Source organism: Balaenoptera borealis (genome assembly GCF_965194805.1).
Source record: "Balaenoptera borealis genome assembly, chromosome: 16".
In the NCBI taxonomy this organism is placed as follows: Eukaryota; Metazoa; Chordata; class Mammalia; order Artiodactyla; family Balaenopteridae; genus Balaenoptera; species Balaenoptera borealis.
The window spans coordinates 14,899,538-14,916,124 of NC_138872.1; the positions used below are offsets into that span (position 1 = coordinate 14,899,538).

A 16,587-nucleotide genomic window follows, 5' to 3' on the forward strand; every position below is an offset into this window, starting at 1 on the left:
TTGCTGGTGGGAATGTAAAGTAGTATGGCCACTGTGAAAAAGTTTGGCGGTTCCTCAAAAAGTTAAATATAGTAGAATTAATGATCCGTCAGTTCCACTCCTGAATATATATCCAAAAGAATTGAAAAGAGGAACTCACGCAGATGAATGTGAATGTACATAGCAACACTATTCACAGTAGCCAGAAGGTAGACACAATTCAAATGTCCATCAATAGATGGATAAAAAAATGTAATATATCCATAACACAGTATTATTCAGCCATAAAAAGAAAGGTAATTCTGACACCTGCTACAACCTTGATGGTCCTTGAAAACATTATGCTATGTGAAATAAGCCAGACAGACACAAAAGACAAATACATGTTTTCACTTACATGAAGTATTTAGAAAAGGCAAATTCATAGAGACAAAGTAACAGCAAAGGGGGTTGAGTTTCTGTTCGGGGTGATGAAAAATTATTTATGTGGATTTTTTTTATTTTTTTGTTTTGGTTTTTAACCACAATTTTTCAAAAGCACAGGGAAGGAGGCTTGGGGTGGGGGCATGGAATGGTTCCTCAAAACTAATATCAATAATTACTACCAGTTATTTTGTATTTACTTTAGGCCAGGGAGCTCACTTTATGCTGAGAGCTTTCTGTACATCCTCCCAGTCATTTTGGAAGGTAGGTTAACTCAGTCCCAGCCACAGAGCTGATAAGCAGTGAGTCCCAGATACTAATTTCATTTGTCTGATCCCAAAGTCCTGTGCCTTACTGTGCTTTACTTCCTCACAGACAGCTGGGTCTTGAAGAATTCTCTGTATTTGATGTTTGCAGGATAAGACTTTTAACTTTGCGCACATTTCTTTAACTTTTCAGGAGAGAAGGCTCTTACGACCGATACCTGCGAATGGATGACTATTGCAGGAGGAAGGATGACTCTTACTTTGACCGTTACAGAGATAGCTTTGATGGACGAGGCCCTCCAGGCCCAGAAAGTCAGTCTCGTGCAAAAGGTAAAGTAGCAGAAACAGCACTTAGCACTGGTAGGACACTTTACAAAAGAAAGAGGACGCTAATAACCAACTGGAAAGGGGCTAATGACTTGGCTAAGCAATTCACAGAAAGAAGAAATACAAATACCCTGTTCATGTGTAGAGAACATTCAGCTTGAAAATCATTTTTAAAATGCGAAGTAGTACCATCATCTGGTTTAGTCATCTAACAAGAAGAAATAAGTATGAAATTCCAGCAGTAAGAAAAGAAATGAACAAAAGATGGGAGCAGAAGAGGTCGTTTGCTTTTTTTTTTGCTCATTGACCAAGTAACTAAAACTGTTTGCATTACCTATGTAGTATGTGGGGTTTTTTGTTTTATTTATAATTTTTACCTAACAGCATTTACTTTTTAGGTAAAGACAAACATGTTTTTTATTGATAAAAGCCTTGATTTTCTCAATACATTCAATACATCTTTAAAGATTTTTAGATTGTTTTACACCTGGTCAAGTTAAGAACCTCTTTTCTATCTTTCTTTCTTCCTTCCTTCCTTCCTTCCCTTCCTTCCCTTCCTTCCCTTCCTTTCTTTCTTTCTTTCTTTATTTTTGGCTGCGTTGGGTCTTCGTTGCTGCTCTCGGGCTTTCTCTAGTTGCGGGGAGCAGGGGTCACTCTTCGTTGCGGTGCGTGGGCTTCTCACTGCGGTGGCTTCTCTTGTTGCAGAGCACGGGCTCCAGGCATGTGGGCCCCAGCAGTTGTGGCATGTGGGCTAGTAGTTGTGGCTCATGGGCTCTAGAGCGCAGACTCAGTAGTTTTGGCGCACGGGCTTAGTTGCTCTGCGGCATGTGGGATCCTCCTGAACCAGGGCCCGAACCCGCATCCCCTGCATTGGCAGGCGGACTCTTAACCACTGTGCCACCAGGGAAGCCCAAGAACCTCATTTTTAATTTGTTAAGAAACTTACACTTTACTGCCTGATTTTGTTTGTTTGTTTGGGGGGGGTGTTTCGTGTTTGTTTACTGCCTGGTTTTTTTTTAACAAATTACAATTACCTGTCAATAGGGGACTTAAATAGTTGTCCCAAAAATGAAAATTAGAATAATAATGAAATACCATCTTTTACCTATCAAGTTGGCAGGAGGTTTTTTTGGTTTGGTTTTTGTTTTGTTTTCTTTTTAATGACAATACTCAATGTTGACTAAGATGTGGAGAAATAGCACTAGGTGCTCCACCCCTGTGAAAGGATAAATTAGTCACAGCCTTTCTAGAGGGCATTTTGGCAGCATGTATGAGATTAAAACAACCATGCCATTTAATCCAATCATTCCATTTCAATGAATTTATAATAGTAAAAAACAATAATAAGGGTTATTTTTAGGAGGTAGTCTAGAGGATTAATTCAGAGAAAGTGTGTGTGTGTGTGGGTGGGTGTGTGTGTGTGTGTGATGACCTTTGCCTACAAGTAGTTCAGGATTGAAGATAAGGCCTGTGACTTACTTTTATAGAAAGGCACGGTCCATGTTTCAGTTTTCTCTGGTGTCATCCTGCAGAGCGTTTGAAACGTGAGGAACGGCGTAGAGAAGAGCTTTATCGTCAGTATTTTGAGGAAATCCAGAGACGCTTTGATGCTGAGAGGCCTGTTGATTGTTCTGTGATTGTGGTCAACAAGCAGACTAAGTAAGAACCCTTTGGATATTTTTCCTGAGTGAGGAGAAGGATCAGAAGAGAAATTCAGGCTCGTTGGCAGCTGTACCCACTTAACTTGGGCTGTGTACTCTGGCATTGTTATACTGTGTTAACCAGGGTTCTTTCACTTGTAGGTGACAGAAGACCCATTGCAAACTGGCTTAGGCCCAAAGGGAAATTTTTAGTTTGCTTGACTGGGAAGTTCAGGCATGGCCACATACAGGGTCACACTGTCATAAAGACTTGGTCTCTCTATTGCCTTCACTCTCAGACAAGCTTTCTACTCAAAAAGGCAGAACAGCACTGGCTCTAGACATGTATCTTCTTAGCTTAGCAAACCAGTGGAAAGAGAGCTGCTCTTCCCCATTGCTTCCGCCTGAAGTCCTGGAATTGTTTCTCATTGGATTGCCCAGGCTTACTTTCCCATCCCTGAACTATCACTTTGACCAGCAGTGCTGGGATGCTCTGATTGGCCAGGGCTAGGTCATGTGCCCACCCCTAGAGCTAAAAGTGGGATTAGCCCTGTGGAACCATGTGTACTGAGTGGGAAAGGGGTGCCTTCCCAAGGAAAATCAAAGAGGGGACTATATGCTGGTCAGGCAAAGCAATAAATGTCCCCTTTGTGAGACAACACCGAATCCCCAGTACTTTGGAAGGCATACGTCTCTGCATTTGTCAGCCAAGAGCCAGGCTTTCTTTGTGAAGTGCCGTGGCCTTGCAGAGCTGTTAGGTGACCATGCCAGCCAAGCCAGAGTTCACAGCAGTATTTTACTCTACCTCTGTTTCACATTCTTTCCTTGAAGTAGCAGAGCAGAGGTGTAGAAGGGAGTTTATAGCAGCTCGCAAGTTTGAGAGTAGCTATGTTCCCTTTCCCCAAGTGGTTAGTAAATAACTTCATGTATTTTCTAGCAGTTTGGGGTTAAAGAGCTAATTTCAAGGCAGAGACTAGGGAAATAGGTGTTGAGTCACCAAGCAGCAGGCAGCATTCACAGGCTCGGGGCTGCCTTGTTTAGAAACAGATGCTGCTTTAACTTGTAGATGGCTTTTTTTTGCCCCCCACCCCTTTTGACTCATGATAATGTCATTTTCTGAGCACCTACTCCGTACTACTACATGCTAGGCACTTAAATAATTTTTTTAATCTTCACAGTAATCATGTTTCATGTGTATTCACTCATCAAATTTTTTCTATGTGTGACAGGTGCTAGGTCCTGGAGCTGTAATGCTAATAAGCAAACACACATGGCCCCTTCCTCTTGTGGAGCTTATACCCTAGTTGGACAAATGACAGAAATAAATGTATTGGTGATGTGTCTTATAAGAAATATATCAAGAATCTGATTTAGATTGCAGAGAAGGTCAAGGAAGTGACGTATGAGCTGAGCCATATTAATCCTGTCTGACTGTTAAAGAAACTGAGGTTTGTAAGAGGTAAAGGGACTTGCTTAAAGCTTCAACTTTGCAAGTAAATGTTAGGATCCAAACCTGTCTTTCTAGCATTTAAAACCCATGCTTTTCTCACTATACTGTGCAGCCTCTACAAAGACGGACATGTGTTACAAGTCTTAGGCATCAGGATGGTGTTTAAGAATGACCATCAGACTAGAGAATCAAGAGGAGGACCTGGGTACTAAATACTGTGCTATTGGCAACTTTATGTGTGACCATTCTGAGCCAGTATAGAGAAGGAATTGGTCTAGATTCTTGGAGCCTGAAGAGGGTGCTAGGGAGACACTGGTAGAGCTAGGATTTGAAGTCTTCATAGGAGCTCACACAGCTAGCTGAGGTGCCACAGTGTGCAGATTGGGAGTTGGTCAGGGAGTACTCACCTGGATCCTGTTTCTTTCTACAGAGATTATGCTGAATCTGTGGGGCGGAAGGTTCGAGACCTAGGCATGGTAGTGGACTTGATCTTCCTCAACACAGAGGTGTCACTGTCACAAGCCTTGGAGGATGTTAGCAGGGGAGGGTCTCCCTTTGCTATTGTCATCACCCAGCAACACCAGATTCACCGCTCCTGTACGGTCAACATCATGTTTGGAACCCCACAAGGTATGGAGGCCCAAGCGGGTCAGAATTTCAGAAGTAGTCACTAGTCCATTAATTTTTTTATGCCTTACTCAGAAGCAGCAGGTTTTAGGTAAATGTATTTCAGTTCAAATGTGGTAGGGCCCTTTTTTAAGTGCACGGTAGAGACTTGCATAGTCATTTAGTCTTCTGATATTCTCTCACTGGATACAGTTCTGGGCCTGCTGTATATGACATTATATTTAGCACTTAGGTATATACAGTGATGTGCTGGCAAATGTTTAACAACCAGTTCTGGGGTGGGGGGGCGGTGTGGTTTATAGCATTTGCTGATTTCCATGGTGTAAATACTCCCACTGTGTTCTATATCAAGCTACCAACATGAAGTCACTTCAGGGCCAGTTGGGAGGAGATGCACACAGTCTGCTCTCACCAGTGAGGGCCAGCTCCAGCGCAGCTCTGGCACGTACTACACTGAATGCAATAGAGTCCTTGCTTTCACCAGATTTTCTAATGAGGGGCAAAGCATACAACAGGCAATTAGGATACTCTTTGTAAGTGTGCTAGAGAAGTGGGTGGAGGGGCTGTGAGAACAGGGAGGAGGCTCTGAGCTCCTGGAGGCCCAGAGTAGGTTCCTTGAAGTCCTTCCCTGAAGTAGCTTTTAGTCCTTTGCTCCCAGATTGTTGAGACTCAGCCACCTGATTCCCTGCTCGTTGCTTGCTCACACAGCACAAACCTTTCGCTTTTCCCACCACCCTGGGGCTATTTGCCCCACCAGTTTTACCCATAAGGATAGCGTGTAGAAGCCTCTCCAGTGGGTCATTTGTCTTTCTGAGGAACAGTCCTCAAGATGTGTGAAGACATTTATATCAAGTGCTGAGAAGTCTTCTCACAACCCTGTAAATCATTGTTGCCCAGGGGTGAGGAGAGGAGGTTATTTAGGGTCACAATTTGATCTTAATCCGTAACCTTTGAACTGATGAATTAAAACACCAGCTCTATCCTTAGGAGCACAGTAGAGAGCCAGGCTTTACAGAAGGGCTTTTTGGACCCCCGTGGCCTGCCTCCTGTGGTTATTCTCCACATGGTCTTTTTGAATCTGTGAGAGACTGTCATATTTCTTTGGTTTTTACTACACGTCTGTGATCTAAGAATTCCCCAAAGAACTAGCTCTGTACAAGGGTGTCTGTTCCCCACCAAAGAAATCCATTCACCTATCTCCCCAACCTTCATCCCCCTCCTCTCCCAACCTCTCCCCATCCCCATCCCAAGGCTTTTTGAAACTGAAATGGTTTTCTTGCTCATTTGAGGTTAGGAAGGGCTTGGTAGAGTCCAGTAGGTGGGCACTCAAATCTGTCATCGGAGAAAATAACTCATGTCATTCCCTCCTACAGAGCATCGCAACATGCCCCAGGCAGATGCCATGGTGCTGGTGGCCAGAAATTATGAGCGCTACAAGAATGAGTGCCGGGAGAAGGAACGCGAGGAGATTGCCAGACAGGCAGCCAAGATGGCCGATGAAGCCCTCCTCCAGGAACGAGAGCGAGGAGGCCCTGAGGAGGGAATGCGCGGGGGGCACCCTCCAGCCATCCAGAGCCTCATCAACCTGCTGGCCGACAACAGGTACCTCACTGCCGAGGAGACTGACAAGATCATCAACTACCTTCGCGAGCGGAAGGAGCGGCTGATGAGGAGCAGCACCGACTCTCTGCCTGGTGAGCTACGTGGCAGGGCCGAGGTGAAGTTCTCACTCTGCATTTCTCTAATCCCCATGCTCTGTTGGGAGGGTGGCAGGCCCAGGGCTCTTCGGGGTGGGCAGGGGCAATGAGCACATCCCTTGGGCTCTCCCGTGGGCCATCCATGCTGGTGTGATGGTAACTTAAGATCTGGGCTCTGAATCCTGGTCCCTGTAGTTAGTGTGGTGGGTGGGCTAGTATGCTGGCTCCCTGGGAACCAAGGTGGACGCCCTTCTTTCTTTAAGTAGTTGTCTGGAGGAACGAAGCTGTTTTCCGGGAACAGCACATACCATGAAGTGGCCCCTTTGGGAAATTGATGTTATAGTCTGTGTACTATGTGATTGATGTGATCAGTGATTGTTGTTCTTCCCTGGGCTGCTACGCCTCCTGCCCATGGAGGGTACTTTTCAACCAGATACCTCCTCCTTCTGTGTTTTAGGCCAGATTTCCCGTCAACCACTCGGGGCGACCTCGGGTGCCTCACTGAAGACACAGCCAAGCTCCCAACCGCTCCAGAGCGGCCAAGTGCTCCCCTCTGCTACACCCACTCCAGCGGCACCCCCCACCTCCCAGCAAGAGCTTCAGGCCAAAATCCTCAGCCTCTTCAATAGTGGCACGGTTGCGGCCAATAGCAGCTCTGCATCCCCCTCAGTTGCTGCCGGAAACACCCAGAACCAGAATTTTTCCATAGCAGCGAACAGCCAGCCTCAGCAAAGATCACAGGCCTCTGGCAATCAGCCTCCAAACATTTTGGGACAGGCAGGATCTGCTCGGAACATGGGCCCCAGGCCTGGGGCTCCTTCCCAAGGGCTCTTTGGCCAGCCTTCCACTCGCCTGGTGCCCGCCAGCAACTTGGCTAGCCAGAGGCCCGTGTCTTCCACAGGTATCAACTTTGACAATCCAAGTGTACAGAAGGCTCTGGACACTCTGATCCAGAGTGGCCCTGCTCTCTCCCACCTGGTTAGCCAGACCACAGCACAGGTGGGGCGGCCCCAGGCCCCCATGGGATCGTACCAGAGGCATTACTGAGGCTAAATCTCAACTACTCCTGGTCCCCTCTTCCTCTGGCCTCCCACCTATTGCGTTCTAAATAGAGTTATTTGGAAGATGTTCTCTGCACCTATCCAGGTCCACATCGAATGTCATAAGTTTCTACCATCTGCTCTCTCCTGCCTAAGGCTATGTTGCTTACCCCTTCCAGAGTCCGAGTTTATGCTGCACTGGAGGTGTATTTTGTTGGTGGTGGGGTGGGGGTTTGGGGGGTTTTGTTTTTGTTTTTTTGTGGTTTCTTTTGGTAGAAAGTAAATATCTCTGGGGTCATGGGCAGTATAGGTGTCTGGGCTCCGTTTGTATTTCAGTTGTCTCTCTGTCAGCTGGACGTGGGGCGAGGGAGGAAGAAGCAGCCGAGCCCCAGCTGGGTGAGCTTGGGGTAGCATTTTCATGTTGAGAGCCACTGCCTTTGTTCATTCTGAACCTACCACGGGTGTCCAGCCTCGCACAGGCCCACCAGAGCTCGAGCTCCTGCCTGCAGCTCCTGTGTAGGGTTCCAGAGCAGCAGGTTGGGCTTGGTGGGCACGGTGTCCTCTTACCCCATCCCACATAACATGGGGTCTGCTTGAGGATTCAGAAGCCGGCTGGCTACTCAGCTACTGGAGTTGTTGAGGAGTGGCCAAGCCGGCCACTTTTCTGCCTGACCCAGGGTTGTTGGTTTTTGGTTTTCTCTTTTTTTCTTTTTGGCTTTCATTTCAATGAAAGATCTCCCGTGGACTGCACAGCTCCAGTGACCAGCAGTTTAACACAAACTGTGAATCTGGGCCCCAGCCACTCTTACCCCCTAATATTTCTGTTAGCCTCTCCCTCACCAGTGGTAGTTTCATGGAATCGGCTCTGAGAAGGCAACTCTAGACTGTGGCAGTGAACACCCATTTTTTTCAGTGATTGCTTTGAGCTTTTGGCTCAAAAATCAGGCTCTTGTTCTGTTTTCTAAGCAGCAGGAGATAGGGACCATTTTGATGTCAGACTTTCGGTAGCTGGACATGTTCTTGATACAGGAGGCTGTTCATAACTTTTGAGCCAGAGTGAAGTTACTAGAGGGAGGACTTCTGGCTGCTGCTCTACATGGAAACAAAGGAAGCTGCCCTCTCCCTAGGGATGGTGCTCATTAGAGCCTTGTGGATCAGTCTCAAGGGGCCCCTGGCAGAAGCGAGGGAGAGCAGTGACTTCACTTGAGTCCCTGCCAGTGGCTGAGTAAACAGTGGTTTCAAAAACTCAAGGTCCCCAGATGGCAGCATTTTATGTTCTGACCTGTTTGTGTTATATAGTGTTTTTTTCCTCTTTGGAACTTTTGTGTTGTTAATAAGATGAGATAATTACTTTTTAATTAAAATGAAAAAGTGAAAGCTGTGTTGTCTTTTTTGGGTGTCACTATCCACAGGGCCTCCTTGTGAGCATTCCTTCCCCGAGTTTGAAGGCGAGGTTCCCTGACAGAGCACTGACTAGTTTCGCTCTGCCCTGAGTCTGCAGTCAGTCCTCAAAACCTCTTTTAACCCTAGCTTCTCTTCTTACGCAGCTCACCTAGTACAGCTCAGAGCAAAAGCCTGCTGGTTAATTATAATGCTATGTAAACATCCGTGTTTGTGGCAGACTTGCACTGTGTCAGAGGCTTGTCCTCTTATTCTAGGAAAGGAAAACAGGACTTGTGAAGAGGCCATTTCTGGCCAAAGGCGAGTGGAGAGTGGGGTACTCTCCTGTTTTGATTTTGTCTCACTTGCCGCCCTCTGTCCAGCCTGTTATGCAAGGAGTTGGCAGAAGCAGAGTCACAGGTAGGAGCTCTGGAGAGCATTTAATAGAGAGCCCCCCCCATCAGGAGGCTTGGAGTGGGTGTGGTGAAGCGGCTGGCACGAGGCCTCCAGTGGGTTAGGGACCCAGATGCTGACAGTGCTGAGGCTGACCCGGAAGTGCTCACCGTCTCGTAGGAGAGGTGGTGGGTGCACTGCCCCTGCTGCCAGTGCCTTTGTCCCTCTAGGACAGGGCCCCAGAGCTGTCAGTACACGAGGCAACCCACCTGGAGTGGTGGTCAGTGTTTCTGGTTAAGAGTCTAGGGGCCTCCTGGAGGGCCACCTTTTACACCCCTCTTCCCACCTACTAATTCTTCCCCCTGGAGTGTCCAAACAACACACCTCAGGCTGTGAAGGGTATAATAAAATTATTTTTATTGCATTTTGTGCAGACGGGAGTCTAAAAAATTAATACATAAAAGCTATAAAGCATTAAATGGGAGCATTCAACAATAAAGGAAAGAACCAACCCTCTCCTTTTCATATTGGCACAAAGAACACAAGATCAATACTGAGGCAGAATGCGGAATACTGAAACACACGTAAAGTTAAAGGCAGGCCTAATAATAGTAATAAATACTCTTGATTTGGTTTGCAACCTTTCCTATTTACAAGGGTTTTCAACTTCATTGCATTGCCCTGCACATAGATGGTCTAAAACAAAAGCAACACTAGTTATCACTACAAGGCTATTGAAATATTGCACTCAGAATAAAAGTCACTTGAATGGACATGAAACATCTAGCTACATGATTATAAAGCTGATTTGGTGAGTGACGTGTGATAACGTTCATGACAAATATTGCACATGTAGCACAGAAAACTTGGGGTTTTGTTGTAGGATGTCTGTTTTCATCAACGGAAACTGCTCTTGCCAACCAGACAGTCTAGGCCCAGATAGTGCAACTTTGGTTCCCTAACTGATGTTAATATACCCCCTTTCCCTTCTGCCTAGCCCACCACTTCAGCCCGGGAGTGCTCAGGCCCCCAGAAGGCTAGACCCAGCTGCGTCTGTCAGAGGGAGGTTCTTTGGAGGATGAGGGTGGGGAGTGCTGGTGTCTAATACCTCCGACTTCTGATTACTACCCGGAAGAATCTATCAAGCCCCCTGATCAAATTTCAGAGGGGCCTTGGCCTAACCAGCAGACATCCAAACCTACCTCCAGCCACACCTGGCCCAGTCTAGGTGGCACCAGCTCCAGCTCTGCCTTGGGCTCAAAGGAAAGGAGGTGGGTGGTGAGGTCAGGAGTACCCAGTAGCCTCAGCTCTGGGAGGTGGGCAGGATGTCTAAATAGGTGCAAAGTTCAGGGCCCTGGGGCTGAAGGTACTGTACCCAGTCCCAGAGGGCGCTGGAACGAGCATGCAGTGCCTGCCCCCCTTAGTAAGGTGCCCTGGGGGAAGGGAACCCGGCCAATGCGGTTTCCCTAAGGGTAGAGGGCACCTCCAACCGGGCTGGTGGAGCAGGAGCGCCAAGGACTGGTGTTGGAGAAGCCAAAGGCCTTGGGTCCTAGTTGGAGGAGGGCAGAGAGGCGCTAAGAACAAAGCACATGGCGACTCCCGCCCTCCCCCACGCCCAGGTGCCTGGGAGACGCAGCTAGAGGCAGCGAGGCCGGCCGGGACGCGGAGAAGGCGGCTGGGTCCCCGAGGCCAGAGCTGCCAGATGGAGACAGAGGAGGGAACATCAGGGACAGCGCTGGGGCCTCCCCGGTGAGTCCGGCCCCCAACCCAGAACCGCCCCCGCCTCCCTCCTCTGTCCCAGGAAGGAAACTCCAGGGGAAGGGACGCCCTCCAGCTCCCCGATTTCAGTCTTTGGCGAAGAGCCATGGGGTAGGGGGAGCAGGCGACAAGCCGATTGAGGAGAGACGCCTGCTCCCCCAGCGAAGGCACCGGGGCGGGGCTTCCTCGGTGGGGCGAGGGCCTCTCTCGGTTTCTCCTCCTTGAGGAACGCCCCTCCCCTATCGTGGCCCCAGCTTGCATAAGAGCCGATGAGAAGAGGCTGCGCCCGCCTCTGCAGCCACAGTGGAAGCTCACTCCCCTGGGAGGCGAATCCAGGAAAAGCTGGACACTTGTGTCACTTCGTCTCCGAGAAGAACTAGAGGGAAGGGTCGGAAGCCAAAGGCGCGCGGAAAGGGTGAGGAGACGTCGAGGGGGTGTCGAGGGACCACGACTCCCGCCTGGGCCTAAAGCACTTTTGCTCTCAAACTCTCGGACGTCAAGGAAAACCCAGCCTCCCGAGGCCTCCGCCTTCCCTGGGCGCCCCCAGCGGGAGAGCTCGACAGTGGCGAGAAGTCCGTTGCGCTTCTAGTCACAGAAATATGGGGACGTTAAAAATACACGCGATGTCTCCTGTACACTATGTATAGGCTCGGCCGGCCGGCGCCTGCGGCCGCGCGAGGACAAGTGACGTAGACAGCGGAGCGCAGCCTCCCCACCCCGCGCCCTCCGGGCCGCCGGGGGACGGGTGCAGAGCGAGGACGGGGCGGGGCGCGGGAAGAGAGGGAGAGGGCCGCGCGGACTACCGGGCGTCCTCAAAGCCCCAGCTCCGCTCCTCTCTGCGCCTCCTCCGACCTTTATTGCAGCGTCTCCTCCGGCGGGGCGAGGCCGGGCTTAGAAAAAGGGCAGCCGGGGCCGACAGGGCGACGCGCCAACGGGGCGCTCGGGGCTCTGTTCTCCGCGCGGGGCGGTCCTCTCCGAGTCAGCCCCGACCGACGTGGCCTCCGGGCTTCAGGCAGCGGGGAAGGGGGCCAGGGCGCGGGCACAGGGTCTGTATGTAAACGGTGACAGCGGCGGGGGGCGCGGCGAGGGCTCCGGGGCCGCGCGGGCCGGACGCGCTCGGGCCCGGGTGGCAGGTCCTGGCTCTCAGGAGTAGATGGTGATGACCTCGCGGCCGCCGCCGCGGACCAGCATCACCCGGTCCAGGTGCTCGGTGAGGACCTCGAGGAACTCCATGTCTGAGCGCCCGTCAAGGAGAAAGACCGTCCCCTTCCCTCCCGATGGAATTAGGGTCGTGCGTGTTGGGCGCCAGGGGAACGCTGGGCTCGCGTCCCTGTCCGCGGTGCTGATTCTGAAGCAGACCCGGCTCAACTCTTCCTTCCCAGGGCCAGGACCTAAGTCCCCTGACGTCCACCTCCCCCTTCCTCCCAATTTTAAGCCCAGGATACAATTTTCGTCACCGTTGCGGTTGCGGGGAGGCCCAGGCATGTTGAGCAAAACAAGCTTGGCGTCCCGGGATTTCTTGACGATGACCTCGTTCAGCCGCACAGCGGTGTGCATGCGCCGCACGTTGGACTGGTTCCTGAGGGAGGGAGGAGGGCACGTGAGGCTGGGAGAGGGGAGAGTTGGATCCAGTCGCCCTTCCAGCCCCCCCACCCCAGCACTGCGCTGCTGGGATCTAGTCCTTGCAAGCCAGGGACCACCAACCCTAGACTTCTCCAAGCTGGGCTATTCGGAGACCCCAGAGGTCAGGGGCACGAACTGAGGGTTCCTGGTGGAGTGAGAAGAGGAGGGACCCTGGCCAACCTAGGGGAGAAGTTAAAAATTCTGAAGCACTTACAAGTTCTCCCACTCCCTTCAGGAAACATAAGAGAAGCAAAGAGAGGAAGAAAAAGAGAGGGGTCAGAAAAAGCAGGAGAAGCTGAGGACTACTTGAGCCACCATCAACCACCCTGTGTGCAAACTGGTCCCGCTCTCCCAGCCCCACAGGCTTCGCCTTTCCACTGCCTGCACCTGGGAGTTCTGACCCTTAGCAATCAAGCCCAACCTGAGTCCTCAGATGGGGAAACCAAGACAAGATCTGGGCTGGGTCTTCCGACTACCAGGCCAGGACCCCTTCTGCTCATTTGCTCTGCCATGGGGAGCAAAGACCCTGTAGGCTCACCCCAGACCCTAGCCCTTAGCCCCCAGGCCCGTACGGCTTCATGCTGAAGAAGTCCTTGATGCCCTCTGAGGAGACAGGACTGGGGCCCTTGTTCTTCTCTGCCACAGATTTGTCCTTGGTCCAGGTGAGATGCACTTTCTCTGGATCTGCCTCGCCCTCCCGTTCGGGTTCCTCCCCCGGGGACGGTGAGCTGCTGGGGCAGCTGGGAGCACTCTGGTCATGGATCAGCTGCACCTGAGGGATAAAAGAAGGGACAGCACGTGACTCCTTTGGAGGCCAAAGTTCCTGCTCCCACTGGCTGGAGCCAAACCACCCCCGCTGCATACCTCCTCTTCCGGCTTCTCCTCGCTGTCACCAGCTGTCTCTTCTGGGACGTTGAGGCGGAGCCGAGTGTTGGCTGGATTCTTTCTCCGGATTGAGCCCCGAGACTCATCTGTGATACTCTGGATCTAGGGAGTGACACAGGTTGGTGCCAGCTCTGCTGGAAATCACTACCCATGCCCTGCAAAGAGCTACCCCCAGAGCTGACGTTCAGCCAGGATGTGCGCTTTCGGGACCCCTACCAGTTGTTAAACTATTGCAATGCTTCCACATCAAATAGCTATTGCCCCCACTGACCTGGCCACTCCAACCCCTCTCCAGTACCCCTGACCTCTCCACTATCCAGCAACCAAAGGGTTAACACCTGGCCCAGCTGGGCTCTGCCTTAGCACTACGGTCCAGTGCCAGTTCTGACTGGTCAGAGCACATGCCATTTCTTACAATTTTACTGTCACCCACCTCCAAGATCTCTTCTGTCCCCAATCCCCAGGGTACCATAGCTCATTTCCCCAAGGACCCCATTCCCTGGGGTGGGGCTTTCATTCAAATGCCAGAGGGCTAGTGGTCCCACATTACCCACACTGGGGAGATCTTACAGCCATACCCCATGAGAGCTCATCATCGTTACTCCTGAGAACCCACCGTCCACACCCTAGGAGGTTTGCCCCCAACTCTCATCATCAGCTGCATCCTGAAATATCCATCTGTTACCCACTCTCTAAGACTCTCTAAGGGTCTATCACATAATCCCTTGTCCCCCACACTGGCAGCCCACGCCCCTGAGAAATCATCATCCATACATATTTAACATCCACTATTCTCCCTTGGGCCCCAGAAGTCACATAGTGAGCGGAAGATCTGTCACGCATGCCAAAGCCCCTCTGCATCCTGGCTGGGAGGCTTGAGAGATGCAGCTGCTGTGTGTACCCTTGCTGCTGGGGAACCCAGTGCCAGAAGGTGGCAGTGCCAATGGCCAGGAGTGGGCCATCCCAAACCTGTGCACACCCAGAGCTGTGCACACCTTCCCACACATACATGCAGCTCCCTAATCCTCTATCTCAGCGGCCACTCCCTACAAAAACGCCTCTGCGTAGATGAGGGTCCCCTCATTAAAGCATCTCTCGCTTGAGTTAAACATTGCTCTCCTTTATAATTCAAGGACATCTGCAGCTTGAGACTCTCTGAGCCCAGCCAGGGCAACCTCACCTCCCGCTCCCGCTCATTCTTGGTTAAATGCATCTGCTTGAGGATCTGGGAACGCTGCTCCATCACCAACGTCTTCTCGTAGGTGTAAGCCGAGATGTCGCTCTCATGCTGTGGGCAGGCAGGGGTGGGGATGGGGTGGAGGAGGGGCAAGGGGGGAAAGTATGAGCACTGAGCTTAGGCGCAAGGCCAAGGGGAGGGAGGCAGGCCCCCTTCTTTCTGCCAACCTAGGATTTCCCTATCCAATGACCTAGTTTAATCAACAGTTGTGGGAGGCAAGGACAAAGCAGAGGGCGATGCTCTTTGAAGGCAATGCAGCTCATTCCCTCCTCAGCCAAGCACAGGACTGGGCGAATGAATGGGTGAATTAATGAATGAGTGGATTAATTAATTACCTGGGTGAATGGAGAGGGGGGAGAAATATAAAAAGGAACACAGAGATGAATGAATTATGTACATGGATGAATGGATGAGTGAGTGAATAAATACATTAACGGGTATGTGGGTGGATTAATGAATACACAGAGAGATGGGTAAATGGATAAATAAGCTGAGAGGAATGGACAGACAAGAGGCTGTAGAGTGTAAGTGCGAGGAGCATGGACTCTAGAGCCAGTCTGCTTGGGGTTGAATCCTGGCCCTGCCACTTAGTGTGTGTTCGGGGCAAATTACTTAACCTTTCTGTGCCTCAACTGCCTAATCTGTAAAATGGAAATGCTGATAATTGTATCGATTTCATTGATTGCTGTGAGAAGTAATATAAAGTGCATAGTACAGTGCCTCACATGTAGTAAGCATTATTAGACATGGCTATTCTTATGAAGGAGAGAAGGGTGTATGGATGGATGGATGGATGGGCTCTCGGGTGAATATGTGAGAGGCTAAAAAGTGGATGCAGGGAAGGGATCCAGCATCACAAGTTGATGGGAGTTGGGGTTCCCCATTTGGTTCTGGGGCCAAGGGGAAAGAGTCCAGAAGGGACTCCAAAACGTCAGAGGTGGCTCCTGGGGACTCACCATCTCCACCACCTCGACCTCCGCGGTGATACGTAAATGGTACAGAAATGTGGTCAAATCCTTCTTCATCTGGATGCTATTGTCATCCATCTGGGCCACAGTGAAGATTCGCATCTTGCACTTCCGCCAAACCTGGAGGGGTGAAGGGGACCCAGAAAGGTCCAGCCCAGACGCAGTGCGAAGACCCAGGGCCAGAACGTAGACAGGACCCTGTCCCTCACCCTTCCCACGCACCTTCCCACACATACATGCAGCTCCCCAATCCTCTATTTCAGCGGCCACTCCCTACAAAAACGCCTCTGCGTAGATGAGGGTCCCCTCATTAAAGCATCTCTCGCTTGAGTTAAACATTGCTCTCCTTTATAATTCAAGGACATCTGCAAGGGGAGACACCTTCAGTTCCCAGCATCTCAGAATTAAGGAGGGGATTGGAGCCCTTTCCCAGGAGGTCACGTGGAGGCTGGCCCCTTCCGGAGCCCAGAAACCCCGCCCATGGATGTGGGCACGAGCGCGCAAACACGCGGACGCTCACTCGCGCACACGCATGCGCACCTTGTGGTGCCGCAGCAGGAAGGGCAGCAGCATGAGCATGCCCCCGTCGTGCACAATCCACCAGACGTCGATGCTGCCCTCCGAGAAGCGCTCCGGGTTACCAGGAAACATGGAAACGTTCTTGGTGACCAGCAGGGCCAGGTGACCGGCCGTTGTTTCCCGGACCAGCTCTGGAGGAGACCAAAAAGATGGCCACACGGTAAAACAGTGACCCTGGTCCCCTTCTGGCACCCAGCACCCCACCCCCACCCCATCCCACTTTGGCCTTGGGCTGAGGAGTCAGAAAACCCCCATCTACCTGGGCCTCGTCGCTTGTTTGAATTTGGGGAAGCCTGTCTGGGCCTCCGTTTCCCC

At 50.9% G+C, this 16,587-nt stretch overlaps 2 protein-coding genes across 8 annotated transcripts in view; one reads left to right on the forward strand and one right to left on the reverse strand.

Moving 5' to 3' along the window:
• NCOA5 (nuclear receptor coactivator 5) overlaps positions 1–8,826 on the forward strand; it is a 31,195-nt gene extending 22,369 nt beyond the window's left edge. For 2 of the 3 annotated variants that reach the window (XM_082362831.1, XM_082362832.1), the window contains 5 exons: positions 862–998; positions 2,528–2,654; positions 4,516–4,715; positions 6,086–6,406; positions 6,867–8,826. In XM_082362831.1, the coding sequence (XP_082218957.1) occupies positions 862–998; positions 2,528–2,654; positions 4,516–4,715; positions 6,086–6,406; positions 6,867–7,456 (1,375 nt within the window). In that variant the 3' untranslated portion in view covers positions 7,457–8,826. Of the gene's footprint in view, positions 1–861; positions 999–2,527; positions 2,655–4,515; positions 4,716–6,085; positions 6,430–6,866 lie in introns of all 3 variants that reach the window. The other variant, XM_082362833.1, reaches the window with a different exon arrangement.
• A 796-nt stretch (positions 8,827–9,622) lies between these two features.
• Positions 9,623–16,587, reverse strand: part of SLC12A5 (solute carrier family 12 member 5) — a 42,288-nt gene continuing 35,323 nt past the window's right edge. For 4 of the 5 annotated variants that reach the window (XM_082362816.1, XM_082362819.1, XM_082362818.1 and 1 more), the window contains 8 exons: positions 16,234–16,403; positions 15,682–15,813; positions 14,669–14,776; positions 13,468–13,590; positions 13,176–13,375; positions 12,818–12,832; positions 12,426–12,559; positions 9,623–12,215 (listed from right to left, as the gene is read on the reverse strand). In XM_082362816.1, coding sequence (XP_082218942.1) covers positions 12,124–12,215; positions 12,426–12,559; positions 12,818–12,832; positions 13,176–13,375; positions 13,468–13,590; positions 14,669–14,776; positions 15,682–15,813; positions 16,234–16,403 — 974 coding nt within the window. In that variant the 3' untranslated portion in view covers positions 9,623–12,123. The remainder of the gene's footprint in view (positions 12,216–12,425; positions 12,560–12,817; positions 12,833–13,175; positions 13,376–13,467; positions 13,591–14,668; positions 14,777–15,681; positions 15,814–16,233; positions 16,404–16,587) is intronic. The other variant, XM_082362817.1, reaches the window with a different exon arrangement.